General features: G+C 47.6%; 9 protein-coding genes across 9 annotated transcripts; 5 read left to right on the top strand and 4 right to left on the bottom strand.

Moving 5' to 3' along the window:
- Nucleotides 1-1,636: 1,636 nt before the first annotated feature.
- Nucleotides 1,637-3,532, top strand: EYB26_000738 (uncharacterized protein; the record flags this gene model as incomplete). Its single annotated transcript, XM_054260054.1, has 6 exons — nucleotides 1,637-1,653; nucleotides 1,745-1,814; nucleotides 1,914-1,994; nucleotides 2,059-2,409; nucleotides 2,470-2,895; nucleotides 2,951-3,532. 6 exons carry the CDS (start codon nucleotides 1,637-1,639, stop codon nucleotides 3,530-3,532), a joined length of 1,527 nt encoding a protein of 508 aa, XP_054116029.1.
- Nucleotides 3,533-3,995: 463 nt separating this feature from the next.
- On the bottom strand, nucleotides 3,996-5,037 carry EYB26_000737 (uncharacterized protein; the record flags this gene model as incomplete). Its single annotated transcript, XM_054260053.1, has 3 exons — nucleotides 3,996-4,291; nucleotides 4,350-4,607; nucleotides 4,665-5,037. The coding sequence occupies 3 exons, from the start codon at nucleotides 5,035-5,037 to the stop codon at nucleotides 3,996-3,998; spliced, it is 927 nt and encodes a 308-aa protein (XP_054116028.1).
- A 730-nt stretch (nucleotides 5,038-5,767) lies between these two features.
- On the top strand, nucleotides 5,768-6,855 carry EYB26_000736 (uncharacterized protein; the record flags this gene model as incomplete). Its single annotated transcript, XM_054260052.1, has 3 exons — nucleotides 5,768-6,415; nucleotides 6,488-6,721; nucleotides 6,781-6,855. The coding sequence occupies 3 exons, from the start codon at nucleotides 5,768-5,770 to the stop codon at nucleotides 6,853-6,855; spliced, it is 957 nt and encodes a 318-aa protein (XP_054116027.1).
- A 122-nt stretch (nucleotides 6,856-6,977) lies between these two features.
- On the bottom strand, nucleotides 6,978-7,844 carry EYB26_000735 (uncharacterized protein; the record flags this gene model as incomplete). The annotated part of the gene is made up of 1 exon (XM_054260051.1): nucleotides 6,978-7,844. The coding sequence occupies one exon, from the start codon at nucleotides 7,842-7,844 to the stop codon at nucleotides 6,978-6,980; it is 867 nt and encodes a 288-aa protein (XP_054116026.1).
- Nucleotides 7,845-9,627: 1,783 nt separating this feature from the next.
- EYB26_000734 (uncharacterized protein) lies at nucleotides 9,628-11,565 on the bottom strand (the record flags this gene model as incomplete). The annotated part of the gene is made up of 1 exon (XM_054260050.1): nucleotides 9,628-11,565. The coding sequence occupies one exon, from the start codon at nucleotides 11,563-11,565 to the stop codon at nucleotides 9,628-9,630; it is 1,938 nt and encodes a 645-aa protein (XP_054116025.1).
- Nucleotides 11,566-12,270: 705 nt separating this feature from the next.
- EYB26_000733 (uncharacterized protein) lies at nucleotides 12,271-16,225 on the top strand (the record flags this gene model as incomplete). Its single annotated transcript, XM_054260049.1, has 2 exons — nucleotides 12,271-14,419; nucleotides 14,490-16,225. 2 exons carry the CDS (start codon nucleotides 12,271-12,273, stop codon nucleotides 16,223-16,225), a joined length of 3,885 nt encoding a protein of 1,294 aa, XP_054116024.1.
- A 1,425-nt stretch (nucleotides 16,226-17,650) lies between these two features.
- Nucleotides 17,651-20,225, top strand: EYB26_000732 (uncharacterized protein; the record flags this gene model as incomplete). The annotated part of the gene is made up of 2 exons (XM_054260048.1): nucleotides 17,651-19,831; nucleotides 19,887-20,225. 2 exons carry the CDS (start codon nucleotides 17,651-17,653, stop codon nucleotides 20,223-20,225), a joined length of 2,520 nt encoding a protein of 839 aa, XP_054116023.1.
- A 746-nt stretch (nucleotides 20,226-20,971) lies between these two features.
- Nucleotides 20,972-22,692, bottom strand: EYB26_000731 (uncharacterized protein; the record flags this gene model as incomplete). Its single annotated transcript, XM_054260047.1, has 2 exons — nucleotides 20,972-22,263; nucleotides 22,311-22,692. 2 exons carry the CDS (start codon nucleotides 22,690-22,692, stop codon nucleotides 20,972-20,974), a joined length of 1,674 nt encoding a protein of 557 aa, XP_054116022.1.
- Nucleotides 22,693-23,681: 989 nt separating this feature from the next.
- Nucleotides 23,682-25,354, top strand: EYB26_000730 (uncharacterized protein; the record flags this gene model as incomplete). The annotated part of the gene is made up of 2 exons (XM_054260046.1): nucleotides 23,682-24,158; nucleotides 24,215-25,354. 2 exons carry the CDS (start codon nucleotides 23,682-23,684, stop codon nucleotides 25,352-25,354), a joined length of 1,617 nt encoding a protein of 538 aa, XP_054116021.1.
- Nucleotides 25,355-25,623: the final 269 nt, after the last annotated feature.

Genomic DNA, 25,623 nt, shown 5'->3' with positions numbered 1-25,623 from the left:
TGATTGCAAGAAGTGACTGCAAGTGGTTGGACACATTTATTGATCGTCTCCCTTAGTGACGAATACAACATCCTTCCGACACGTCCATCAGTGGGACCAACAATTTCACCATTGTTTTACCCGATGATGATTGACATCTACGGATAACCCCTGAGTCGATAACTAGTTACTATGTAGTAAGTACGTATATCGATGGATCGAGAGATCGCCCCAGAGCGGCTTCACATAAAAAGATCCCTGTTCCAGTAATCAAGTGTGACCTAAACTAGTAATACGAATTGCTGACTGGTGCTATTGTTTCTTTATTTCCGTACCGTGTAGGGGCACATGGCTTCCACATTGAAAGCTCGTTATGTACCTCTCTGTTGTTATGTTTACTACGTAAATGTAACCAACAAGCCTACCGTGTGGCCATGTATGCCCTGTGCTCGGTTTGACGGCGCATGCCGATCGTGGGTCACGACCATGCTATCAGATCTGTTGCAAGCAGCCGTCACTGATAGTAGGGTGATATTAATACTCCATCTTACATTGTTGTCGTAGATAGAGTAACTTAAGGGCCATGTGCCATCCTGTGTCACCATGCAGTTGTACAGAGTACGTATGTACTATCTAGGAAATGCTTGGCAAAGCCGCTTCCGGCGCTGTGACCGCCAAGCGCTGAGTCCAATTGGGGCTTCTCTATCGGAATGTATCGTATCTTATGATTCCTATCCCTCTATTTCCTGTTCCTGAAAATGAAGCCAGCCAGAAACGGCGCGATCCAGTATGATATCTATATACGCGACTAATTCGGGACGATTGAAAGAGTCGAGACCGTCAAGTTCCGTCGAAGGCATCACGGATTGCGATGGATAGGGCTCGGAGAGACCCCGATTAGTGTGCGTAGACTTAATTTAGGCAAATTGGTGGCGGCCACCAAAGCATTCCAGACTTAGGGGGGAACAAAAGAAGAGAGAAAGTGGAAATTCGTCTCACACGAGGCTATCAGCTTCAAGGTTCCAATGGGGCGAGACTTGACGAGGATTCCAGATTGGCAATTGTGACTGGCTCACGATTTCTGCATTAGGGAGGCGCCGTAGAGAACCTGTCAACCTGAGCCTGAAGAGAAGCGATGTGGTCGGAATTGGATAGGTTTGCCCCTTTCCCGGTCCCAGAACGCCAGCTCCACTCGACCCGACCTGTGTTGTCAAGTAATATTAGCACGTCCTCTCGAGCTAACCGCACCGATCAATCAGAGCCTGGGAAAGAGTAGCCGCTGTGGATGAACGAGAATCAGAGGCAGACAGAGAGATAGAAATAAGAACCAGTCCCAAAAAGGAGAGATCTTGAAACCAGGCACTGGTCTGTTGCACACCGCCCACTCCCCACAAGCAAGCACGCACCCACGCACCCACGCACGTCCTCTCTCCTTCCCGTGCAACACAACAGCTTGCTGCTTCCTCTCTTTTTCTTCCCTCTCCCTGAGACTCCTCTGGTTGAACTTTTCTTCCTTCCTCTATTTCTCCTCAAACACAATCTGTCTAATTAATTCTTGCTGCGTCAGTCAGCGGAACAAAAGACTTCTCTTATGCTTAATATCGCCCGCAGAACTTTGCAACGTGTGCCCAGCTTCCAGGATATTCTCCAAGGCAGGATGAGCCACCCAGACATGTGAGCCGCATTACCCCCCCTCCTCTGGAGTTTCGACTCATCGGCGCAACGTCTTGACAACTCGAAAACTGACAATTGTTCTTCTCGACAGTTCCGTTGACGTCCTCGTCATTGGTGCAGGCCCTACCGGTTTGGGTGCTGCAAAGCGTTTGAATCAGATCGTACGTACCTTCCCCGCCTCACTCGTGGGAAGCCACAAAAAAAAAAAAAAAAAAAAAAAAATAGGGGGTTGAAGAAACAGAAACTGACCATGGATACAGGACGGCCCATCATGGCTCATTGTCGATTCTAATGAGATCCCTGGTGGTCTCGCCTCGACAGATGTTACTCCTGAGGGATTTGTAAGTACAATGATGCTGTCTCATGACTCGGGAAAGCGCCTTGTCTAACAATTATCCGGTGTAGTTATACGATGTCGGTGGTCACGTCATCTTCTCCCACTACAAGTACTTCGACGACTGCATTGACGAGGCTCTCCCCAAGCCCGACGACTGGTACACTCACGAGCGTATTTCCTACGTCCGCTGCCAGGGCCAATGGGTACCCTACCCTTTCCAGAACAACATCTCCATGCTTCCCAAGCAGGAGCAGGTTCGCTGCATTGAGGGCATGATTGACGCCGCTTTGGAGGCTCGCGTCTCCAACACAAAGCCTAAGACCTTTGACGAGTGGATTCTCCGTCAAATGGGTGTTGGTCTTGCTGACCTTTTTATGCGCCCATACAACTTCAAGGTCTGGGCTGTTCCCACCACCAAGGTAAGAGACAATATTATCACGCAGTTCCTCATAGTACAATCATGCTGAGTGCTATCTTAGATGCAATGCGCTTGGCTCGGTGAGCGTGTCGCCGCCCCCAATGTCAAGGCTGTGACTACCAACGTCATCTTGAACAAGACTGCCGGTAACTGGGGTCCCAACGCTACCTTCCGTTTCCCTGCTCGTGACGGAACCGGTGGTATCTGGATTGCCGTTGCCAACACTCTCCCCAAGGAGAAGACTCGCTTCGGTGAGCACGGAAAGGTCGCCAAGGTGAACCCTAACTCCAAGGTTGTCACCTTGGCCGATGGTACCACCGTCGGTTATGAGAAGCTCGTCTCCACCATGGCTGTTGATGCTTTGTGCGAACAGATCGGCGACAAGGAGCTCATTGACCACACCAAGGAGCTCTTCTACTCTTCCACCCACGTTATTGGTGTTGGTATTCGTGGAGAGCGCCCCGAGCGCATTGGAGACAAGTGCTGGGTAAGTTCTCGGTCTCTTAAAGGATTGAAACCCAATAGACTAACGAGGATAATAGCTCTACTTCCCCGAGGACAACTGCCCCTTCTACCGTGCCACCATCTTCTCCAACTACTCTCCCTACAACCAGCCTGACGCCTCCAAGAAGCTCCCCACCCAGCAACTTGCTGATGGTTCCCGACCTGCCAGCACTGAGGCCAAGTCCGGTCCTTACTGGTCCATCATGTTGGAGGTCTCTGAGTCCTCTTACAAGCCTGTTGACCTTGAGACTATTGTCAAGGATTGCATCCAGGGTCTCGTTAACACCGAGATGCTCAAGCCCGACGATGAGATTGTCTCTACCTACCATCGCCGATTCGACCACGGTTACCCCACTCCATCTTTGGAGCGTGAGGGTGCTCTCACTCAGCTTCTCCCTAAGCTTCAAGAGAAGGGCATCTGGTCTCGTGGCCGTTTCGGAAGCTGGCGCTACGAAGTCGGTAACCAGGACCACTCTTTCATGCTTGGTGTCGAGGCTGTTGATAACATTGTCAACGGTTCCGTTGAGTTGACCCTCAACTACCCTGACTTCGTCAACGGCCGACAGAACACTGAGCGTCGTCTTGTCGATGGTGCTCAGGTCTTTGCCAAGAAGAAGTAAATTCAAGGCTGAGGAAGAAAACGTTAGAATATAAGAGAAAGAAGACTTTTCTCGACGATTCCTTCTTTCTTTTTGCTTAGAAAGATATTATGCTAGATTTCCTTTGTAATCTTCGCTTCTTCTATCCCCCCCTTTTTTTGTTGATCTTGGAAATTTTTTCTGAGGAAATTCCCTTTTGTGCGTGTGACGAATGAATATTATTGACCATGGACTGGAGCATCGATTAGTTTACCGTTTTTTAACCCCTTTTGTTCTTATCCAACTTCTTTTTAGATACAATACATGGATATATACCTATTACGATGTGAATAAAATGAGTATGAGATTTTATTCGATTCTGTTGAAGTTGAAGTCTGTAATTCACGTCTTCGTGATATAATTAATGCTACTTCGATAACACATGCAAGATAGGTATTACATATGTACACTTCGAGAGTCCAGATCTCTTGATCGAATCATCTGTCTACTTACCACTTGATCGCTCCTCATCGTCTTCAACCTCCTCGTCATTCTGATCGATTACCTCCAGTACCAAAGTCTTCTTCGCCGGCCGCCGATGAATTACCGGACGCGTGTTTTGTTTTGACCATTTCGCGGATTGTGCTTTTGTGCCCGTCCAACTCTTTTCTTTTGGAGGTTGTGCAAGCAAATACCGACCCTGGTTCACTTGCTGGGCTCGTCTCAGTGGCAGACGGGAATATGTATCTCGCAGGGGTTGGGATGATTGTCCGGTTTGCCATATGAGTCCATGGAACCTGGCTGGAATTGTTGGTTAGTGTATGGTTGATATGGTTGCGTTGAGTAGATGCTAACGTACCATTCTCTGCCATAATATCAGAGAAGAATATATCCGACGTCCTTTTATAAACACTTGGGACTTGAACTCGCAAGATGGGCACATTGCCATAATAACCAGATCCGAGTATTCTGCTTACCCTGCAGACTCTTGGAATCGGATCGGGAGATCTAGGTGAGAGGATAACCGTTGCAGGTGGTGAGGTTTCGGTAGATGATTCTATCGGAGGCGTTGAAGATATTTGTGAATCGGGGATCTCTATGGCGGTACGATATGCTCCTTGGCTCGGTTAGTTGGAATTTGGCATGGTCATTCTGTTGAGGGAGGTGAAGGTACCTTCCATATGATAACTCTCGCCGTAGTTAACAGGGCGAGTGTTTAAAATTGCGTGAGGTCTAGTCGAATACTCAGGTAAATCGTCCGAATTTGATGTCGACGAACTCACGTAAAATTTCGTGTCCCGATATCGTTTTAACAAATCGCAGGCATATCTGTCGGTCTCGGATATGGTGTACCCTGCCGATGATGACCTGGTATAGATCGTACTCAATGAGTCGTTATAGAATTCGGCTTCATCTTCCTCCTCCTCGCTCAAGGGGGCACAGTAGGCAAGGTTAAAGGTCACGAATCTTTGAGCCCAGATTGTATATAGGGTTTGGTTGACCTCGAAATCAGAGAGCGAGATTCGGGTTTGCGAGGTTCGGAACATACTGACTAGCTAAGCCGGTGCGTTGATGCTGTAGATATGTATTTGTATCGCTGCTAGATAGAATAGACTCTTGATGGAATAGAGAGAGAGGTTTGCGGTGGCACAGAGTAGCTGGAGGCCTGGTGTTGTGCTCCAGCCTTTTGGGTAATTGGCTGCCATCCTGCAAATCAGGAAGGGGCGATTGTGTCAACTGGTCTCTTGATCACTTCTTTTCTCTCTCTCCCTCCCTCTCTCTCTACTCCCTACCTAGGTCCGCTCGGTTGTCCACCCGGCCAGTTCTTTTCTCGACTCGATCGCCAACTCCATGAGTAAATAGTCTGTTTGATGACTGGAGTAAACCAGACCGAAACGACAGCATCATAACGTCTTGAAATCCAACTGAGCGATAGTTAGCATCATGGCTAAGCTGAACTTTTCAGGTTAGTTAGTCAACTATGTACGGTAAGTAACTAACTTAGCGGAGTAGTTGCATGGATTTAGGATTGGCAGATGACTCGCCTGCTGCAATAAGGCTAGAGGTGGTCATACAAAATAAGTTACTACGTAGCTTAGTATACTTATGTAAATATGACTGGCAGGGAAAAAAAATTGTACTAATAAAATTACATATCGGGCCCGACTGGAGTATTTATCAACATTGGAATCCCCTCCCCTCCCCCTTAGTGAACTTTTGTAACTATCGTTTCCCGCGCCAGTTAAATACCAACTCATGGATGAATAACTCTACAAAATGGACAGCGAGACATTCCATTATTTCCCGCAACTGCCACCAGAAATACGCCGTATGATCTGGGAGCTCTGTCTACCCTATCGTGTGGCACAAGTCGATCCTTGTGATACCTTTTTTGACGGGAGAAAACCCGAACAAGTCTGCGATGTCGAGCGCGTCACGATTGAAAATGCCAAGCAACCTGTCATAGCATTCGTCAACTATGAATCTCGTCGGGTTGCGCTGGAACATGGACTCTGGTTTCGAGAGAATGATACAATAATCCCAGTCATAAAGTCGATCTGGGTGCAACCCCGGCGGGATGTGCTGCACCTCAATTGGACCTCGGAGCGTGGCTATTCTTGGTATCGATTCGAATACAGCGGCGACCGTAACGATTTGATCCACTGGCTTCTGGATTGGATGGAAAGAATTCCTATGGAACGAGGCTCTATCGTAGCAGAGTTGATTCATCCATTCAAATTACACGCACTGTTAGACGGCGCTGATGATTCTAAGGCGTCGGAAAGTCCAATCGCCAAATATCAAGCGCAGAATAATTTTACAATATCCACGATATCACACTATACTTTATTTTGTCCAGGACATCAAATCCGCCTTGATGTTGTCATGGCAGCTATTTCTCTACACATCACCAAGGAATCAGCTGTAAGATCGGGCCTCTTCGGGTTGTGGGGTGATGCGCCTATACAGCTGATTGACGTTGACGATGAGGTTCAGTTGCGAAAATATGAAGCAATATACAGGGAACACGTTATAGACAAGGAACCAAAGGTTCAAAAGATCTTTGAAATGCTTATGAGTCCTCGATTTCAGGCAGCCGTGAAAGCCTGGAAACGACAGGTCGAATGGCTCATGATTGCAAGCTTGGCGTGGTATGCATCAACCGACGAGATGACCCAACCATGGCGTTACAAGATGGATTTGGAACCAGATGATCTCATGAGCGTTTGGGTACCTCGACTGCATAAGCAGGAATATGTCCGAATGTCTGAGTATTCATTTAATGAAAGCCATCCATGGGTCAAGGAAGCAATGGCGATAATGGCTATACTCCGGCCCCGAATAATGGTGCATTATTGTACTAACGAGTGTTACATAGAGGGTCGACTTCGTGAGGGCTTCTGTGATTATTGGAAATTCTAGATAAATACATCTTTTTATAAATTTCAAGTGTGTGATTTGCCGTCTGTGATCTACCAGCGTTCTATCATGTGGCATTGCAGACCTCAGCCAGATTTTTGTACACACTCAGCGCTTTTAAAACAGTGTTGAGATGTGTTTTCGGTCTCCCAGTTGCTTTCACTTTGTTTATAATAAAGGTCCTTAGTGTCAGCTCGAATTCCGTATTGAAACCAGTCTTACCCTGGTTTTCGCGGATAGTACCATCGATATCCAACTCTTGATAAGTTGCTATTGGTGGTTTTTCAATCGGATCTGTCAATACGGCCGAGAATCCATTCAACTGCAGGAACAAGGTAAGTTCGCTGGTGAGTGACTTCATCAGATCGATTTGTCGAGCAGTTGCGTGAGTTTGAATCGCAGCAAGCATCCTATTTATGACACCCTGGGCAGGCTCCCTACCGTCGACGTTCAATTTAGAGATTGCGTTTTTGGTAATTTCCTCTGCTTTGCTCATGACCCCATCAAAACTGTTCTGGCCCCCCCAATCTTTGAACAATACGTCGTTTTTGATATCGCCCTTGAAATCAGATTTTTGCATCTCTGTGGTAAAGATGCCGAGATCATCTCCCTCGCCAACAAGATCCCAGTTAACTTGATCAAAATCAGGATCGTTGAAATCGAATTGTCTATTTGTCGCTGGATCAATCACGGGTTCACCGTTGAAGAAAAGTGGTTTGGGCTTGACAAGCGAGACTTTCCTCATAAAAGTCTCGAGATCGCAAACATCGTTGTTTAGACGACAAGAGGGTGCCATATGACAGTTCTCGAGGCCGTTGGCATCGACATCAAGTCTGTAGACTTGATAAAAGAAAAGAGCTTGATACATTCCGGCGAGCCGATTGGCCGTGGCGACGGCGGCGAAAAAGGCCATGAGAAACAGGGACGAGAGCATCGTTACGGCCAGATCAAGGATAGGATATGAAGATGGTCAGGTATCAAACTGAAAGAAGTGACTTTGCCTGCTTGCGGCGACTGAGGGCTGACAACGGACGAAGAGAAGACCTATGATATGGGGGATAAAACTTAACCAGCAGAACCGAAGAGCGAAGAGCAAAGACGAACTGCTCTAATCTCTCATCATTTCAAAAATACTTTCTGCTACCCTCACAAGGGTTCCTGAGTATAGGATCCATCAGGGCGGAGCCGTCGAGGCGCATCGAGAAGAGAAAATCCCTCAATGTGATCGTACAATCTTTCAAACTAAGCCAGATCAACGAGCTATCCCAGAACTTCCCCTTAGGCTGCCATAGAATTGAGAGAGTAGCGTCCGCCGGTGTAGTAGCATCAGGAGGGTGAATTGAAACGAGATTCATTCCTGATGGGTAGGTAGTATCCGATTTGTAAATTCTATCGCTTAGTTCGGCTACATTCTGCTTGACTGCTTTGCTCTCTTTTTTCTGAGATGCCTGTCATAACTAGGTAGATAACTAGTCGTTCTGCATGTAACGGAGTTCTCGACATAAAAGGCAAAAAGCGTGACGGCTGGGCCACGTTTTTGCGCTCCATTTTCTATCTACTGGTACGGACATACGAGAAACTTATGAAGGCAATCCACTGCGGAATAAAATCCGAGATATTTCAGACCATACGATTCGTTCAAAAGCGCAAAATAAGGGCCCTGCGAGGCGGCTGAAATGTAATTCACTGGACGATCGAAGTGAGCCCAGATTGAACCGGCGGCGCGGCCCGCTTCCGTATTACACATGTCATGTATGCGTTTCGAGGGTCTGGTATTTTATGCTCCATAATAAGTGGAAAATTCGGATAGAATCTGCCGTACCACGGAATCTATATTTAGTGGAACCTTATCTTCAGGGACCGTTTGTCTTGGCGCTTGGCACACCACCGTCTGGACCTATTGAATGTGGCGCGTAAACTTATGTTCGTATTGCAATCTGAATTTGCTTCGGTGATTCGGGGAAGTTTCTCTTATCTGTTGGACGCGGGAGGGTGAAAGACATGGTTGTTTATTGGATTCACTTGCAATTTCACTGTTCACAGCGTTAATTAAGTACAATCCACCAATATACGATGAAGCCCTAGTCGCTTTCTCCTTGGCCAGTCCCTGCATCCACGTTCTCGCCCCAGTCAGGTAGCCATCGCGACCTTATCTTCATTCCAACATTTCTCGCGAGGAGTCCACCTTGAACATGAGCGTTTTGCCCTCGGAGCCTATCTAGAATCGTGGCCTCATACGTTACAATAACAGATGTTGGTGCCAAACTCTTGATATCCACTTTAAATAACAGCTGATCAGGTGCCCTGACTCTTTCTGCCAATCAGAGGTTAATTGGTGAGCGTACATCCTCCATTATGAAAAATTGCTAATTCCAATATGGGTTGTCATCCGTGATCCGTCAACATCTGCGCTGTGGAATAGATTATCAACCAAGTAGCAGCTCTCAAGCGATGAGAGGAACCGGGGTTGCCAATATTATGGATTCCGGACAGACATCTTCCAGGCAGAAACCGGAGGCTTCAACTACTTGCACTCCATGTAACGTCTACACAGGACAGACAGAGAGTGCCTCGTTAGGTCTATCAGTGCTGCGGGAGTGTGTGTCTGGGGGTTAAAAAATACAAGAGCAATCTCTCCATGAGAGAATCGTCTATACCAATATTATTCTTAAATTATAGAAAATCTCTATTTCCCGGTCTGCTTACATGCATACAAATTAAGCTGCGTAGATCCTCAAGTTGCTCACGGACATGGTTGTCGTGTAGGCCCTAAGACCACTGAGACCAGTAGTATAGGTATCATCCTTCACCACCATTCTCGGAGTATTCAAGTCATCTACAAATATAGAAACTGTATCTCCTGATGTCTGGACCATCAAATGATACGTTTGTCCTGCATTTATATCCGCAGCATCAGCCCTCTGAATCTCATTCCAATTAGTGTTTGCAAAGCCAAACACAACATATCCAAGACCGATACCAACGTAGTACCCATTGTAGGTATCTGCTCCTGGTCTGGCATTGGATACGCGGAATATCAACCCGCCGTTACCATTAGGACTGGAGTCGATTGAGATGTCAGCCTCGTAGATAATATTGTCAGACGTGACGCCGGTAGTTACGGCTTTGGCAGCAGGCGAGGCGGTAAGCACAGTTCTATTTGAAGAGACTTGGTACTGGCCGTCAATAGTAGTCCATTTGTCCATGGTACCACTTGAGAAGTCATCCCCAAATATGAGCGGATTGATTTGAATATTATCAAATGTAGCGTCGGTACCATAGACTCTCACACCATTCATTCCGCTGGTATACGTGCCATCCGTGACGCTGACCAGAACATGATTCATGTCATCCACAAAAACATTAAGCATTGTATCAACTACCTCAACTTTGACATGGTGCGGCTGATTGATAGCTAGGTCAACTGACGCACTACCAAGCGACGTCCAGCTGTTGCTCGCGCGGCCAACAAAAGTGCCGGAGGTAGAAATACCTACATAGTAGCCATTGTAGGCGTCTGCACCATTGCTTGGATTGGTCACGCGGAATATTAGGCCTGCATTACCTGAAGTCGATGGTAGTGTCACATCAACTTCGTAGAGAAAGTTCCCATAGTTAGAGTTTATAAGAGCCTTGCCCCCAAAGGAATTGCTCCCAACCAATGCACCGGAGGACGCGGCAAAAGACCCGTCATAAGTCGTCCACTGGGCCATGGAACCGCTGGAAAAATCGTCCTTGAAGGCAGAATTGCTGCTAATTGACGTCTGGGTCGGACTTGAAATGGAAGAAGAAGATGTTGTTGTAGTTGTGGTTGTGGTTGTCGTGGACGGCGGAGAGGCAGGGGACGGTGGGACATAGCTTGCACCGGACGAGAGGCAACTGAAGGAGACTTCAGGCACTTGAACTAATTTCGAATCTTGGCTGTAGCCCCAGACGGTAGCAATAAGATATGTTCGGTTGGCAGCCAAGGCGTAGGCACTAGCATCGCGGGGGTCGTGGTATCCAGTGCCGATACGCCAGCTATACTGCTGCTGTTCCTTACTGGTCTGCGCTGGTGCTAGGGTTGTATTGGCAAGGAAGGCAGCGTCAAAAGCCATGACGTCCTGGCGAGCAAAACCAAAGGAATCCTGACAACTTGGTGGTATGGGGTCGAAGCCCAGCGCCGAGCACATGGTTCCGTCGGCCGCATTCCCCCAATCTTGAGTCAGGCTAGCTTTGAGATCAGCCTGACATGTCTCGGACAGGAAGTCACACTTGCTTCCCCCGTCAACGGCAAGCTTCGCTTCGGGCTTGGTAGATATGAATACATGACGACATATATACCATGAAGGGTCCATGGCCAGTGGCTGGCCCCGAGAGCTCATGCCATCAGGAAGACCAAATGTCAAAGACGAGAGAACGGTTGTTGCATTTTCCACGATAGACTCAGACAGAGCCATTTCCTGGGCGATCTCGAGGTATACACTATGGTCATTTCTGCTGGAACCGGGATACGGTTGCGTCCAGTCGAAGCCATCTACCGCAGTGAAATTGAAGGCAACAGGTGACTCGAAAGCAGCGGTGACATTTTGGTACGGAACTGAAAGAATATTGCTACTATTCATGAAAAACTCTCCATAGTCAAGAAAGATCGGTGAATTGGGCATGAATCCCATCGTGGCGAGCAAGACCACGGACTTCAACAAAGAGATCTCTGAGAAATGGACTTTGGATTTCTGGAAAGAGAAACAATTTTGTTATGAAATGGCTTGCTTGAGAACCCTGGCGCAGGATGGGTCGCCAGTAAAAGGGTCGAACTCGAGAGCCCGGAAGAATTCCGCGATGCAAATCAACTTGAAATTTCGTTCGACATGAAAACACCATCTTTCTTGTAACAGGCATTTCATGGTGCAGTTTACCCCTGCACCCCGTTTCCTTGTACAATACTTACGTCCCAGTGTCTAACCCGAAACTGCAAATGCCTAATAGAGAATGTACAACAATCCCAACAGATTATTAATATCATTGATAATAACTAACTAACAAGTTGAATCTATTGAGAGATAGATCTGAACTACCAGTCACCAAGGAACGTAGGGTTATATCCTTGGCTCTGACGGCTCTTCGGCTCCGGACCAAGGGTTCTTCTTGGCCTAGGGAGTTTGCTAGAGGACTGCGTCGTATACATGCGGGATTTTAGTGTAAAACGGTAATCTTTCATGCTAGAATCTAGGTCGTTGTTCTAGCTAGCTATTGAGCTTGTGCGCTAACCATGGGGGAAACGAGCAAGATGGACGCGAATTTCCGGCTGCTTGACAATCAGAACAAAACAACAGTCTGCCTCTGGCTCACATGATAGTCGCGATTAGTATGTATGTTATATGGACCAACGGTCCCTCAAGGCACTCTCCCTTGACTTCCGTGTTCACATGTTCCAGTCATTTATTGCGAGCACTGGCTCATTGCATAGGATGAAGCAATTTTTTATCCTCCTCCCTTTTCTGCTGGGATTTGCCTCGGCCATCATCGAGGGGTACAATGGCCAATATCCAGACGACTGTCCTAGCCTGTGTGCCGATGCTGGTCCTAGTCCAGCCAACTGGACTAACCTTCACCACCTCTCCAATCTTGAGAGCTGCAACCAAACAGTCCTCTTTGGCTTCAATATTCACAACTCCGTCGTTGATCCAGATACCATCCTCACAATTCGAGCCTGTGTAGCCAGCCAAGATCAGACGTACAAGGCTGCGGCTGCTCCTGAGGTGCCGCAACAGCAAAGCCAAACCAACCTAACAGTTGCCGAAAGCTGTGGTGCCAAGACGATCAAAACAGCTTTCACTCCCTCAACTTTAAGCTTCGCGGCTGGTGGTGCTCATCTGGATGCTGATTTGGCTGAGGCTACTCGTCAACTTACCATGTACGTGAAGGCAAGTGCTGAATGCGGCTCTACCATCTTGTTTGCGAAGCACAATTCGGCCGTTGTTGGCCTATATTCTGGTTCGCAAGTCACCAAAGCGGCCACGGGAAGCTTGCTTGATTCTTTCACGGAGAAGCAAGCATCTGCTCTACAGATTTGTCAACCGTCAAATGCAGCCCTAACTGTTGGGGTGTTCTCAGCAGGCTTTGCTGACATAGAAGCGGCGCAAGATGCTGTCAAAAGCTGGAACAATGGTCTTTGCCTTAACGGAACCGTTCCCGACACAGCCATAAGCATGGATGTGCTCGTATCTACAATGGATACGAGTATAGATTCTTCCAAGAATATTACTATTCCCTCGCACAGGAACATAACTGCGAGAGGAATGCCAAAATCCCTTCGCCCCAGAGGAGAGTGCACGACACAAGAGATCGTTGGAGGTGATAGTTGCCCATCTCTTGCCAGCCGCTGCGGGATCTCTGGGGATGATCTTACCAATTACAACCCTCAAATGGTTTGCTCAAACCTGCAGCCCAAGCAGCATGTCTGCTGTAGCCCAGGTACTATGCCAGACTTTCGGCCCCAGCCCCAAGCCGACGGCACTTGTAACACGTACCAGATCAATGCTAACGACGGGTGCTGGGATATCGCAAATTCTCACTATCTTCAGCAACAAGACATTGAAGACTTTAACAAGAATACTTGGGGCTGGGTCGGCTGTGGAAATTTGCAACTTGGCCAATTGATCTGCCTCAGCAAGGGAACAGCTCCTATGCCCGCGCCGGTCTCTGGTGCCACCTGCGGTCCACAGGTACCAGGTACTGAAAAACCTACGAATGGAACCGCACTAGCTGATCTGAATCCATGCCCACTTAATGCATGTTGCGATGTATGGGGGTTTTGTGGAACCACGGTGGACTTCTGTACGGAGTCACCAGCAGACACTGGCGCTCCAGGCACAGCAAAGCAGGGCACGAATGGCTGCATCTCTAACTGCGGGATGGACATTGTCAACAACGGGAATGCACCCAGTCAATTTAAGAATGTCGCTTATTACGAGGCGTTTGACCAAGATAGGGGATGTCTCCGAATGAGCGTCGATGAATTACCAGCCGATGTGTACACGCATATCCATTTCGCATTCGGGACAGTGACGGCTAATTTTGACGTAAACATCTCGACTGTGGACTACGAATTGTACAAATTTCAGGACATGACCGGCTTCAAGAAGATTCTCACGTTTGGTGGATGGGGCTTTTCTACCGATCCTGACACATTCCAACGCTTCAGAGATGCCACCAAAGAGGAAAACCGCGACACATTCGTCAACAATTTGGTAAGCTTTATGCAAGACCACCATTTGGATGGCTTTGACTTCGACTGGGAATACCCTGGTGCACCTGATATTCCAAACATCGCACCCGGAAGCTCTGACGAAGGAAACAATTATCTGGCTTTTTTGCAGCTCCTCCGAAGCAAACTGCCCAGTGGTAATTCCATTTCCATCGCACTGCCTGCTTCTTACTGGTACCTGAAGCAGTATCCTGTCGCGGAAATGGCAAAATATGTGGACTACTTTATTTACATGACTTACGACTTGCACGGACAATGGGGTGAGTAACAGAAGCGTATGATGCAGAATGCATTCGGAATGAAGTATGCTAATCTAGTTTCTGAATTCAGATGTTGACAACAAATCTGCCGTACCTGGCTGCCCCAGTGGTAACTGCCTCCGATCACACGTGAACAAGACCGAGACGCACGATGCCATGGTCATGATCACCAAAGCTGGAGTGGAAGCCCAACAGATAGTTGTTGGAGTCAGCAGTTACGGCAGAAGTTTCCGCATGAATGATGCGTCCTGCTCTGGTCCATTTTGCACCTATGGCGGAGATAAATACCACTCCTTGGCATATGCTGCACCCTGTACTTTGACCAGTGGCTATATTGCCAACGCTGAAATCAACGATATAATCACGAACAAAAGCTATTCCATCATCAACTCATACATTGACACTGACTCTGACTCAAATATTCTCATGTACGGTGATCCCGGAGCGGTAGATTGGGTGGCCTACATGGACGGCGATCTCAAGGCCAATCGTATCAACTGGATCAAAGGTCTCAATTTTGGCGGCTCCAGTGACTGGGCCATTGATCTTCAGTATCATTCCAAGTATGATAATGGTGGCGACGATACCGAAGATGATGCTGATGGGTTAGACGACGAGTCTGGTGGCACTAATATAACCTGCAACGCTGACCAAACTCCCGGGTCTTTCAACGATCTCGCTAATCTAGCCGACTCTCTGGACCCTTGGTGTGTCAACTTTTATGCGCTGGACCTTCTCTACTCTGAGCTCCTCGATAGCCTGTCTCTTTTCCAAACCAACTCACAAGACTACGATGACAAGTACGGCTGGTACGTCAAATGGACTAAAGAGCAGATCCAACCCAGGCTTGACGATTTCATGAAATTGGGAGATGGCAAAGGTTTACAATACTTTGATTGCTACTGGGCATATACGGGCCACGCGGAAAAGAAAGATTCCTGCCTTGGCATGCCGCATATCTGGGAAGAGACTGCCGGATGGAGCATTCGTTTTGACCTGGTCGACAACCAGGGCTTCTTTGATGCGCTCACAGCCGAAACGGGTATCGACGAAACGTGGGTGGTCTTTGGCGAATATGATTGGGATTATGTATGCGCAGACCCCGGTGACATAAGACCTGGAGCTGGCAATGTGCCTTGCCGAAAGATTTATCGCAAAGAGCTGAATTACCCTCAAAAGGCTGCCGATGATGTTATCAATATCGGAAATCCAAAGGATCTCATCGTGGCCTCCATGGATAATATCACTGCCTTGAGGACTTCTCTCCTTGCGTCGTACAGCAGTGTAGGCCTGTCATTCTATGGAGACGGTCCAGACAATGACTCGGCCATTGATGCGGTGGTTGGATACGCCATGCCTGTTCTGCAGCTCAACCAGGCGATCAGCAGCATGAAAGATATCAAAGATATTGGCGAAAAGGCCAAGGAGGAAGCAAAGAAGCAACTTATCTTTGAGGTCCTTAGCATTGTATTGATGGTGATTCCCTTTGTCGGGGAGGCCCTTGGCCCTCTGGTCGGTAGTGCCACAGCAGTCAGTCGAATTGCGCTCCTCATTAGCGAAGCAGGTAACGGGGCTCTGACGGTGGCGGGCATCATCGAGGACCCGACCTCTGCGCCCTTTGCAATCATGGGTTTGATTGCGGGAGTTGGTGGGGGGAGAGGAGCCCGGTCTAGGGAAGATGCTCTAAGTGAAGCTTCCAGGGCGAGGGCGTTGTTGAAAGACAGTGATTTGGCCAAGTTTCCGCAACAATTCAAGGATCAAGATGCCTTGATACAAAAGATTGCAAAGAGTTTGTGCGCAAGGTAGTAGATATTTCATGTGAAGACAAAGCGCTTTCTTCCAGATGACTGCTCACAACAAATACCTTGGTCGGTATGTTATGTGACTTTGGTCGAGAATTGATGATTGCTTCGATCCACCCCCCGTCAATCCGGGGATGTACAGCCCACCAACATCCATTGATTGAAATAAATTATAGTACGTTTATATCTATACATATAATAATATTATAATATTATTATATTTTCAAGATGTATAAAGTTGAAGAATTGGATGTAATGGAGTGAGAATCTCAGAGTAAGCCATACCTATAGCATAGTAGTTATATATTGGGTATTCTCTCATATCCATAGTAATTGATATAGCAAACACTCAGCCTGTCTAGATTCATGATGCTCGACTATTAGTAATCAATCAAGCGAAGCTGCACTATAATTTGGCCAAGATGAACTGAGGAGCTCTCGCCGATGTTCCTTGGTAGACAGTAGCTACTATGCTATGAAGGTGCTATGCTGTGATTGGCCCCATTCGTAAAACCGGTAGTGTACCTAAATTAGATTCTACGCGGCGAGTAGTCTGAGCCACTGACATAACCATAACTTAGTTGATGCGCTGCTACCTGGCTTTCTTTGCCAGGTATCTGGAGAATCCTCGACGAAATCACTCTGAGCGGTAAATGCGTGTGAAACCAGATCGAGTCCATGTTGGTACTTGAAGGCTGGGTGATTGTCCATATGTAACTAGATAACTATTACTTAGATACCTAGATAAGTTAATGCCCAAACATCCCAGACCGGACGTATGCTCTATACATCGAGCTTGGTTTTATGGCTTGCATGCCATATGGCAACCATAATCGCCAAAATTAGAAAAAAGAGAAAAAGCTAAGTTTGATTGTGTACAATTCCTGTATTATGAAGGTCCAGTGTTAGGCGACAAAAGGTTGCGTGTCCCATTCCCCCCCCCTTTCGAGCGCGGGCCCCAATTAAGCCCAGGAAGAACAGACGTGCCTGGAGGATGTCGCCTACAATTTTCCCCTCAACAACACCGACTCACTTTGTTCGCTCACTCACTCTCGCTCTCGTTCATTCCATCTGCTAGCTGCTTTTCGCTAAAGTTATCAATTCTATCAATTCCGCCGCATCTCATTTTCCATCCTTACTACCAGCCCACGGTTGGCTTTCGTCGACTCCTCCAAACCAGACCCGTCACCCGTCATCCTCAACCCGGCTCGCGTTCCACTGTATCATGCATCCAATGCTAATGCCATTACCGCCGCCATAAGCCTAGGTACATCCTATCTGTGCCCTCTGGCTGGGTACCCAGTGCATCCGGTTCCGTGTTCCATCCATCGACGCGGCCTCCTTCCTGTGCTTTAATCCCTAATTACTATTCCGAGAGCTATCTTTGGTTCTAGTGTTATTGAAGCCGACCGCCGCAGAGAACCTCACAATGGACGGCGACCTGAGTTTATCACAATCCCTAGGCGGATTGAGGATAGCTAATCCCGACGATTCCTCCTTGAACTCAGAAGATGCGACGGCGCCGTCCCCAGCAACTGCATCGATCCCGTCATCATCACAGACCATATTACCTCCTACCGATCACGAATCCATCAACAAACACATCGCAGCCTCGGTTCACTCATTGCCGTTACAAGATGAGGTCAAGTCCGAATATGTACCCGAGTCGACGCCAGAGCTATCAAGTTCCTACAGATCTCAAATTCTTTCCCCCACTGATACTACATCCTCCCATCGAAATACCGCCTATCGCTCGTCAGTTGCCTACCTGCCCGAGAATCCAAGCTCGAGTCAACACCACCAGAACATACCTCGCTCTGCGTCCACCCATGTGCATAATAATCATTACGCGAACGGATCCGCGTCGACCACCGCCCGAGATCTGAACAATTACCGTATACGTACCGATTCTTCTGCGTCGGGACAGGACAGGATGTCTCGCACAGACTCGAGAGGTGGCTCCGTGGCCCTTCAAGCCGGTGTGCCATCGCGAGACAATAGCCACAGCGACCGATCATATAAGCAAGCTCAATACCTGACCGGCAATGGCCCCATACCTCACCGAAAGGGCTCACGGATGGGACACAACAATGGACCAGGATCGCCATATGCGCTAGAAAATGGCCCGCCCGCAAGTAGCGAAGATTGGCAAGATCGGGGAGCTGCGGTTGGTATTAGACAAGAAGTGGATGCTAACGGACGGACTGTCTCTCGCTACATTAAAAAGGGTGTCCGGGATTTCTCCTTTGGACAGACTTTGGGCGAGGGATCATACAGCACTGTTTGTTTGGGAACTGACCGCCAGACGCTCAACGAGTACGCAATCAAAATTTTGGATAAGCGACACATCATTAAGGAAAAGAAGGTCAAATATGTGAACGTTGAAAAAGATGCATTGAACCGTCTCACCGATCACCCAGGAATCGTCAGACTATATTATACTTTCCAGGATGAACGTTCCCTCTACTTCGTTCTTGATTACTGCAAAGGCGGAGAACTCCTCGGAGTACTCAAGCGTATGACGACATTTGATGAAGAATGCACACAGTTTTACGGTGCTCAAATTCTCGATACTATCGACTACATGCATAAGCGAGGGATTATACACCGCGATCTCAAACCTGAAAATATTCTATTGGATAGCCAAATGCACACCAAGATCACCGACTTTGGCACGGCGAAAATCCTCGATACATCAAAACAGCCCGAAGGTGGCCTCGGTGACATCCCATCACTGGATTCAACGGATCCTCCAGAACATGAACGGGCTAGTTCATTTGTTGGAACTGCAGAATATGTTAGCCCGGAATTGCTCACAGATAAAAATGCTTGCAAGGCTAGTGATCTGTGGGCATTTGGCTGTATTATTTTCCAGCTTCTCGCCGGACGACCACCCTTCAAAGCCGCCAACGAGTACCTGACTTTTCAGAAAATTGTCGCCCTTGAGTACGAGTTTCCCACAGGCTTTCCCCCTGTTGCCCGTGACCTGGTTGAGAGACTACTTGTACTAGATCCGGCACGCCGACTTCCTATCGAGCACATCAAGAATCATCAGTTTTTTGACGGAATCACATGGGGCCGAGGGCTCTGGAAGCAGAAAGCACCACGTCTGAAAGCTTACGTTCCTCCCCCAAGGGAGCCAATCAAACTATCCGGTGGAGGCGATGAAGACAGCTTCCCTCCAAATATTTCATCCGCTCCTTCTGGTATGGCCACGGCCAAGTCGACGAGGGCTTACCCGCGTGTAATTACTGAGCTGCCTCCTCCCAGTCAACTGGACATCGAATGGTCACCAGTGCTGAAGAAAGATAATGAACGAATTCTAAAGTTGGGCATTTTGAATGTGATGTCTTCTAACGCTTCCCATAGTCCTGGAAGTAATGGAAATGGAGATTCGGAACCGCCCAGGAAATTTTCTCGTTTCTTTGGTGGAAGTACGACAAAAAAGAAGCAGAGACTTGTGATGATTACATCCCAAGCACGCATCATCCTTACGGCCGCCGGCGGGGATGAGAAAAGGGCGAAACTGGAGATATCACTCTTGGCTCCTAAAACCACATATAGGAGTACAGTAGACGCCAAGGGCTCTGCATCTTGGATCGTTGACACGGTGAGTCAAGCATCCAACGTATGTCATTGGAATAAGAGACTAATAAAGCATACAGCGAGATAAGCATTTTGTGTTTGAAGAACCAAAACCTGGCTCTTCTAGTGTCCCATCGTCAGCAAATTCTATTCAGGAATGGATAGATACACTAGACCGAGCCAAAGAATTGGCCATGTCACAACAAAGCAACGCATACTCGGGTGATGAATATCGCGATCTCTCGTCCGAATTTTCGAGTCATGCAAATACATTAGACCACAGCTCAGACTTGCAAACCGAAGTCCAACCATCTATGCGAGCAACTCTGCAGAAGAATACAGGAGATAACGAATCACTCAAAGGAAAGAAGCGATTCAGTAAACGACATTCAAAGAACGGCCTGGCTGCAGTCTTTTAACACACAAACAACACACCCAACGCTCTTTTCTGTTTCTTTTTCTCTTTTCTATTCCTTATCATTGATATACTCACCTTCTGATACCCTCTTCCTCCGAAAGTTGAACAGGCTGGATTTGAATATTTGATTGCTTGAGCGTTAGAAATTATTATGATGGATTCCTACCAACATTTTTACTTTGCGTACTGTCCATTCTTTTCACCCCTCCCCCTTTTTGGGCATCTCTGCTGTTTATCACACTCGAATAGCATATTGCATTATATGTACTTGCCTGTTTCTCGTTTTGTTGTTATATCTGCATGGCAATCGAGAAACCCTCGACTGGCGTTGACTTTTTTTTTTCCGTCTCATTTTTGATGTCGACTGACTATCATACGAACTTCTTCGATTCATTTTCATTTCTTGCCCTACGTTTTTTTTTCTTGGAAAGAAGCTCAATGATTGAGGTGGTTTAGGACATCGAGGAATGCTTGCCATCCATGGATGTAGGTAGTTGCTAGTTTGCGTTGCTAGACAATGTAGTTATGTATTGGTTAAGATATCTTTGAAACCCCCAACTTTGATAGTCTCAGCCCTGCGAAGTTTCGTGAGAGAGATTAATTTAATTAGTATAGTTATCTGGAGAATTGCAAACTGTAATAAATACATGTGTGGAATGATAAAACATCTTCCAAAATCATATAACTATGTGGCCCCGAAAACAATAATTATAAACAGTCCCAAAGTGAGAGCAGAGAATCAAGTGATTATATAAACAACCAATCCGTACTAGACTGATCCAATTCCTGAATCCAATCAAACCCTTCATCATCGGCGTCCTCTTCTTCTCCAACACCCGTAGCCAGCATTCGCTCATCCTGCTTATCCCACATAACCTTCAACACGCATGCAGCGTTCTGCAAATTCAAACTGTAGAATCCATTCCACAAAAGACCCAAAAGACGTAAAGTAGTTGAGCGTTGCTCGCGAGACGTGCATTCTGCACCGGCGATGAAAGTAGGCCATATGAGACATTTGAAGTGTTCGTCTTCGGGAGGGATGAGAAGGAGGTTTTGGATGAGGTCATTTTCGACTGTTTTGCGGCTTTGTAAAGCGGATATCGAGAAATCCGTCAAGGCGCAGTCGGATGCGAATGCGGTTGTTCGGGAGAGAACTCTTCTCGCATACAAATAGACTGCGGCTTTGTAAGCCCGAGCTAGAGCGAGACGTTGTGATAGATCTGGTAGGGTCAGGTATGATTGCATTTCCTCAGCCCAGGCATCGGCGTCGAAGGCATCGATGTGTCGAAGGACTGCAAGCGGTGACTCAGCTTGTGTGGCTTTTCCGGATGGTGTTAGGAATGATAAGGAGTATTCTGCTGTCTCGCCCGGTTCAGAGTAACGCTGTGCATGGACAAAAAAGATCACATCTAAGAGGTAGGCTGGACAGCCGACCCAAGCGGTCCTTTCTAGACGTTTGAGCATGGCCGAACCCATACTTGGTGAGTAAAAGGGTCTTGATAAGACACCCGGTCGTGCGAGTGTCGACCCCATGATCTCTGTTATTAAGCAGGCATCGACTATAAATGCATCAATCCCATCTGTGGAGGGCAGCTTATTGTCCGAAAATCTGCCACGTAGTATATTCTTCGCCCCTTCGAGGTGGTACATCCATGATGTGTAGCCGGATTCGATCACATCAAGTAATATCAGCACAAACATGGCTGCTACTGTCCGATCGTCAATACGTGTCATGGGATGTGACACTTCTGTAGATAATTGATGCAGAGCGCTCTGTTTCAGTCGTAGGAAATGCTCATATGTTTTGGTGTCGCGGGGTTTCATGACCACCATTCCAGCTTTGAGCGATGCTTCATCGCCTGCTGCCGCGGCAATGAGGAGCTGTCCGTGATTTTCGGACTTGTATGCAAATTGTATTGCGCCGATAGCGGCCAGAGAGTCCGCTAAGACGGATGAGCCATGGATATAGGGGATCAATTCTCGGTATGGGTTTTTAACGGCATCATAGAGAGCCAGACAGTGGACACTCAACCGGTTGACTATTCAAGTTAGGTTTGTACATGTCAAAACTAAGACTTGGACTTACACATATCGACGTAAAATCTGGAGGTCTTATTCAAGTCTTGGAATACTGGATCGACGAGAGAATACATGGGCGACTCTGTAGGATGGCTTCGAGCACGGACGAGTGTGCCATTATGAATCTGATGTCCCGCCTCATTCAGAGAAAATGGCAGCACCTGCTGAGAATGCATGGACGGACTGCTGCTGCCCGAAGCTGGACAAGCTACATCATCAAAGCTCAAGCCCATCATCCTTCCGCGACTGGCCACTCCTCCCTTAACCCATACCAAAGGTTTCTGGTATCCCAGACACTCCTTGCCGGCATTTTGGCACTTGCGGCAGGTAGGAAATCCATTGTCGCAGACTATTCGGCGTCGGCGACAAGTATAACATCCTTTGGACATGATCTAAGCACCAGGTCGACTACTATATTTGAATCGACGCCATCCCAGATGATGGCAAGCAATTGCACACCGTGCTATCTGCTTTTCTGTTTTCTTGTATCTCTAGGACAAGAAGCACGGTTCAATCATCCGGCGGTGTAGTTCGTTGGTACACCAGGTGGTTGTAGTTGTTGAGTCAGCGATGGCAACTGTTTGACACTTAGTTAACTAATTGATTAACAGCGGGGCCCGGGGGATTTGATTGGCGGCCTCAGGCGGAACGGCAGTGCAGCCTGGACTGAAATCCTTCCTGCGCACGTGCCTGGAACTGCATTCGAGTCACTAAGACAATTTACGTGCTTTGAATCAGTGAAAAGTGAAAACTAACTCCCCATCGCTTGGAATTCCTCTTTCGCTCTAACTAGTTAGCTTAAGCTAACTAGTTACTCTGATCTGGCTGACTCAGCTGGGATGTACCCTAAGGATTCCCAAAGGGGCCTGGCGGACATCGCCACCTGAGCTGTCATGGGCTGAGGCTTAGTATACACTCCCAACCAATCAGAAGCCATAGAACCCCTCTCACAGCCTCGGCTTGGCGCGGTTTCCCGAAAGGAGCGACCGTCATTGGCGGAATGCAGCCCTCCTGTACTAAAGTAAAGTCTTGTGCCTGTCGTCTTCGTCTAACAATCCTCCAACACGTTGTTTTAGTCCTGTTTCGTCACAACTTTTTGCCGTCGTCTGAGATTTCATCTCGCTATACTGTGTGTCTCGCTTCGGAGCAGGGCTCATAGTTGCTCGCTAAGCGCGTACTTTGGTAATCACGTCTTTCTTTCAGCGAGCGCAACTGCGGGGAAGCTGGTTTCCCTCGAGAAGAAAGACTCAGTGTCACATGTGCTAGGGTGAAACCAACTTCTCTCAAATTTGTCCTTACACCAGTCAGCAATAGTCTCTGTCTTGACGATGCCTGAGTAAGGAGACTGGCGCCCTTGCTCAGATAGACCTCGATGGCCATGGTGTCCTATCCGGAAACAGTTGATCGCACGAACCCTCGTCCGGCTTCAGCTTCGTCACGTCTTTCGCATTCTAGTCGACGACATCGCCATGGCCAGTCACACCATGGCGGTTTCTCATACACTCCACAGAATGAATTTCCAATCTTTGCGCATACCGGGGATGTTGAAATAGTTATCGCAGCCGGTGATCAAGAAAAGCGGTATTTGCTTCATCGCCTTATCTTATCGCAATGCTCCGGCTTTTTTGAAGCAAGCACGAGTGAGGAGTGGTCGCGTTACCAAGCCCAGGCGGAGTCAGCGAGTGCTGCTGTCGATTCGGACCCCAGTTTGCAAAGCGTTGCCGAAGATGGTTCCTCTATCTTTTCCCGCCGGGGTAGCGCGCAGGGATCTACTACACTACCGAAGCTAAGATGGAGATATGAACTCGACTGGCAGCATAGAGAGTCGGATGAAGAACCTATTCTGGTTCAAAAGGTTTGCCGTGAACGGGAGAACACATTTGCATCTTCATATGCTGATCTATATGATAGCCTCCCTCCTCCGATTCTGTCTTCGCAGTGCCGTCGTCGTACTCTATTCCGCCACCACAACCCATCACGAAGCCAGTTGCACCCCGAGCAGGATTTTTCCGATCTGTTGCCAACCTGGCTGGCATGCAGTCTACTGTGCATATTCCATCGAATGCTGTGGTACCAGACACACAAACACTTCCACTCATTCGCGATTACGACAACCTCTTTCGAATATTCTATAATTTCACGCCGATTTTGAACAGTGTGAATATTGCTACCGCTTACTCGGAATGTAAAGCTTTGCTTGGATTGGCAGACATGTACGACGCCCTTGGGGTAGTCGGCTCTCGCATCGACCATCACTTGCTCCGGTTTTCATCTCGATTGTTCAAGCAGATTGCAAAATATCCGCCGAGTTACCTCAAATTGGGCTACTTGGCACGTAGCCGTGTCATATTCACAGAGGCCCTCATACATGTGGTTGGACAATGGCCAGCAGCGCAGGCCCAGCTAAATAATGGCTCATTCTCCCCCTTACCCGATACTGTTCTGGATTTGATTGAAGATAAAGTCGACGACTTGGAGGAGCTAAAAGCTCGGGTTGACGCAAAGCTATTTCGGCTCACGTTAACAACATCTAGAGGCGAACGGGTCAGTCCGTCGAATGCATATATAGACTGGCTTGCAGTTTCTCTCTTCCGACAGTGGTTTGTCGAGAACACAACACCGCCTCCTGCGCCTATATTAAAGAATCCGTCAGGTGGTGGTCAAGACGGCCGTGCTGTTTCCGCTACAAGACATTCAGCCAGCACTGCTGTACCTTCAGGTCGTGTGTACAGACTTATCGGCTCAACCTCATCCGAGGCCTATCTACCACATGATGAACTCAAACGGTTTCTCAAACTTAGAGCGTCATCTGCGTCAGAGTCACTCTACAATCGCGATAATTTCAAGCGCTTTGAGCGAAAGATGGACGAAATCAAACGTCTGGCACGAGAAGTAGTCAAGCCCTTGATGAGAAACTTCCTCGAGCTGGATCTCAAAGGAAGTGACCACAATGGAGGGTCTGGGGGAAGTGGAGTTGGCGATGGCGGTATTGGAGGTTTGCCATATTTGACTTGCACTCGAATTGAAGAGGCAGATCTCCCATGGAGATAGTCATGCGCTGGACGCGACTGGCATGCCCTATTTTTTACGACGTGATTTTTGATGATTGATGAAATATGATATCCCCGTTTCTATGTTACCCTTTATCTTTGTTACTAAATTTGTGTCTTTTGTTCTATGATGGTTCCATTCATTTGTTACTATCAAATAATCCTTCCAGTCACGCATATATATATATATACCCCAGGCAAAGCATTGAATATTGGATGCCATAGCTAATACCTTTGAATTAAAGTCAAATTCAAACACATAACTAACCA

This window comes from Talaromyces marneffei, chromosome 1 (assembly GCF_009556855.1).
Source record: "Talaromyces marneffei chromosome 1, complete sequence".
NCBI lineage: Eukaryota > Fungi > Ascomycota > Eurotiomycetes > Eurotiales > Trichocomaceae > Talaromyces > Talaromyces marneffei.
The sequence above is the reverse complement of the archived record's forward strand: the minus strand, read 5'-3'. Positions and strand labels throughout refer to the sequence as shown.